Here is a 2,500-nt window from a genome sequence, read left to right as displayed (position 1 = left end):
TAAGGTTAAAGATTTTCAAAAGTAGGTTAAATTTGAAAGGTGAAGAATTGCATGTAAAGAAAGGTCTTGTCACAAGGAGTACACATGTGAAATATGAAAACCCCATCAACATGCATTCAAAAGTTATGGCGAAGGTTCAAGTTTTTGCTAACAAAGAGACGGATGGACCAAAAACTACATGAATGCACCCCGAATATCTGATTACGGGGGCATAAAAATGAAATTGAACATTTGCTTTTCAAAAGCATCATTCTTGTATTCAGAATCTTTCTAGAAAAGGGGGGGGGGGTGTTGACAAAAGTGCACATTAATTTTGTTTCGCTATCAACAATAATTATTCATGTTTCAATAATTATAATAAAATTTAAGGACAATATTTGTTTTGTTTTTTCCATTTCACAAAGGAACATAATCTTTTAAATCACTTCAAACATCGTACATTCTGGATTCACATTTTGCACGTGCACTCTACGTTGTACATTGTATTATTCTAATATTTACATAGAGGCTTTTCTTCCCTGATTAAAACAACTAATATAAGGTCATAATTTAACAAGTTGATGCGATACACTCACAAATGAGAGAGAGAGAACAGTCAGCCGTATATACATATATAGAGACCCGATTCAGAATACACCAACATTGAATTTGAAAATTTAACAATCGTGTGGTCAGGTGTTTGACCTAAATGAAAAAAAAAAGAAATTTTGTAAAAACTACACCTAACAGTAAATTACGAACAAATATACCAGGATTAGTACATATGTTATTTCTCTTCTACATCCTTATCTTTTTAAGAAAATGTATTGTAACGCATTCATTTTGGGAGAGAGAAAATCACATAGTTGAGTTCAATTTTGACATAAAAAGGAAAATTGGAATAAAACACAAACATACGTACAATAAATCAGAAACATAAATGTGCATGTACATGTATGTGTCATTGAATATCACACCCTTATCTTTTTTTAATGAAAAAGTAGATTAAAGCGGCTATAGAGGAAAAATGTTGAGACCAGGACCGGCTTTTAGCACTGTTTTTATTTCTCGGTCCCTCCGGTCCCGGAGTTTTCACATCCTATTTTATGAAAGACGACAATAATATGATCAATCAACTATCAGAATGCAGGCGTAAGATGTCATATCTAAATTAATGAGAAATTGGGGCTAAAATATTCTGATATATTCTGTTTTTATCGAATAAAAGAATCCGGGACCGAAGACCGGGTTTTAGTCGCAAGACCGAGACCGGGTTTTAGTCAGTACCTCTCTCATCTGGTATAAAGTATTAAAAGCACACAGGTAACACAAAGATTTCTAAAGAGTAAAAAATGTAAGGTCCATTTGCCCATTGTGATGGAATCATCTCTCTATAGTATAAATTCAACTGTTAGTCATTTGTTCAGCTTCAGAATTGTGTCCATAGTGGAGATTTGAAGTTTATATACCCCCTGCTACAATGTTGTTTTGACCTGTCAGTCTATCAGTCCCTTTCTTTTCAGCACAACTCTGAAACTGCTCAACAGAATTTCGAGAAACTTTGTAGTTAATAAGGACACATTAAGGGCATATTCCCAGGAAATTCCGATTCAATAATTTTTCTGGGAGTTATACCCCTTTGAACCTAGAATTTCGAGCCTGTTTGTCCTGTTCTTTTAGCAATGCATAGCATTACCATTCAGTGTGTAAGGCATTGTAAAGCAATATTGGAGCTTGGGGTATTTAAGCTTGCTCACTTTTTCTATCATAAAAGAAGGAAATAACTTGTATACAAGAACAACAAGGTTAAAATTTGTCGATTAAATGCAGAAGTGTATACTTCAGAATCAAGTTTATTGAAACCATGACCCCTAGGGCTATGATTCCTGTGGGGATCCCAGGGTTAGAATAGGTCCTCAGTACCCCTTGCTTGTCGTAAGATGCAACTAAATGGGGCGGTTCTTTAGATGAGACCACAAAAACGAGACCTGATTGATAAAGATCCTTCCCTGCTCAAAGGCTGTAAGCGCCAAGCATCGGCCTAAATTTTGCAACCCTTCATTGACAATGGTGATGTCGCCATATGAGTGAAAATTTCTCGAGGAGGACGTTAAACAATATACAACCAACCCAAGGGCTATCGAAGGGTCACAATAAGGATTTATGTGACTTTCTGTTCAGTATAAACATGCAAGGTGGCTCAGGTGAGCCAGGTGGCCCTCTGACATCTTGTTACTAAAATGAAAGTCTTGCACAGCTGTATTTTCATTATTTATAGTCTTCTGTGCCAAGGTCACCAGTACATCCCAAAAATGTTGAATTCTACAGAAGTGAAGAAAAAGGTATCTGAAGAATACATTTTTATTTTGTAATTTAAAATAAGCAGTTGATTTTTATGCCCCCCTTTGAAAAAGAGGGGGCATATTGTTTTGTACCTGTCGGTCGGTCTGTAGACCATGTGTTGTCCGCTCAATATCTTGAGAACCATTCACTTGATGATAATGATATTTCATATGTGGGT

At 35.7% G+C, this 2,500-nt stretch overlaps 1 protein-coding gene across 1 annotated transcript in view; it reads left to right on the top strand.

Moving 5' to 3' along the window:
- The window catches only part of LOC125668674 (uncharacterized), an 88,929-nt gene that overhangs the window by 64,303 nt on the left and 22,126 nt on the right, over positions 1-2,500 (top strand). The window contains exon 18 of the mRNA XM_048903009.2: positions 2,258-2,321. Within this exon, the coding sequence (XP_048758966.2) occupies positions 2,258-2,321 (64 nt within the window). The remainder of the gene's footprint in view (positions 1-2,257; positions 2,322-2,500) is intronic.

Source organism: Ostrea edulis, chromosome 4 (genome assembly GCF_947568905.1).
Source record: "Ostrea edulis chromosome 4, xbOstEdul1.1, whole genome shotgun sequence".
Lineage (NCBI taxonomy): Eukaryota > Metazoa > Mollusca > Bivalvia > Ostreida > Ostreidae > Ostrea > Ostrea edulis.
The sequence above is the reverse complement of the archived record's forward strand: the minus strand, read 5'-3'. Positions and strand labels throughout refer to the sequence as shown.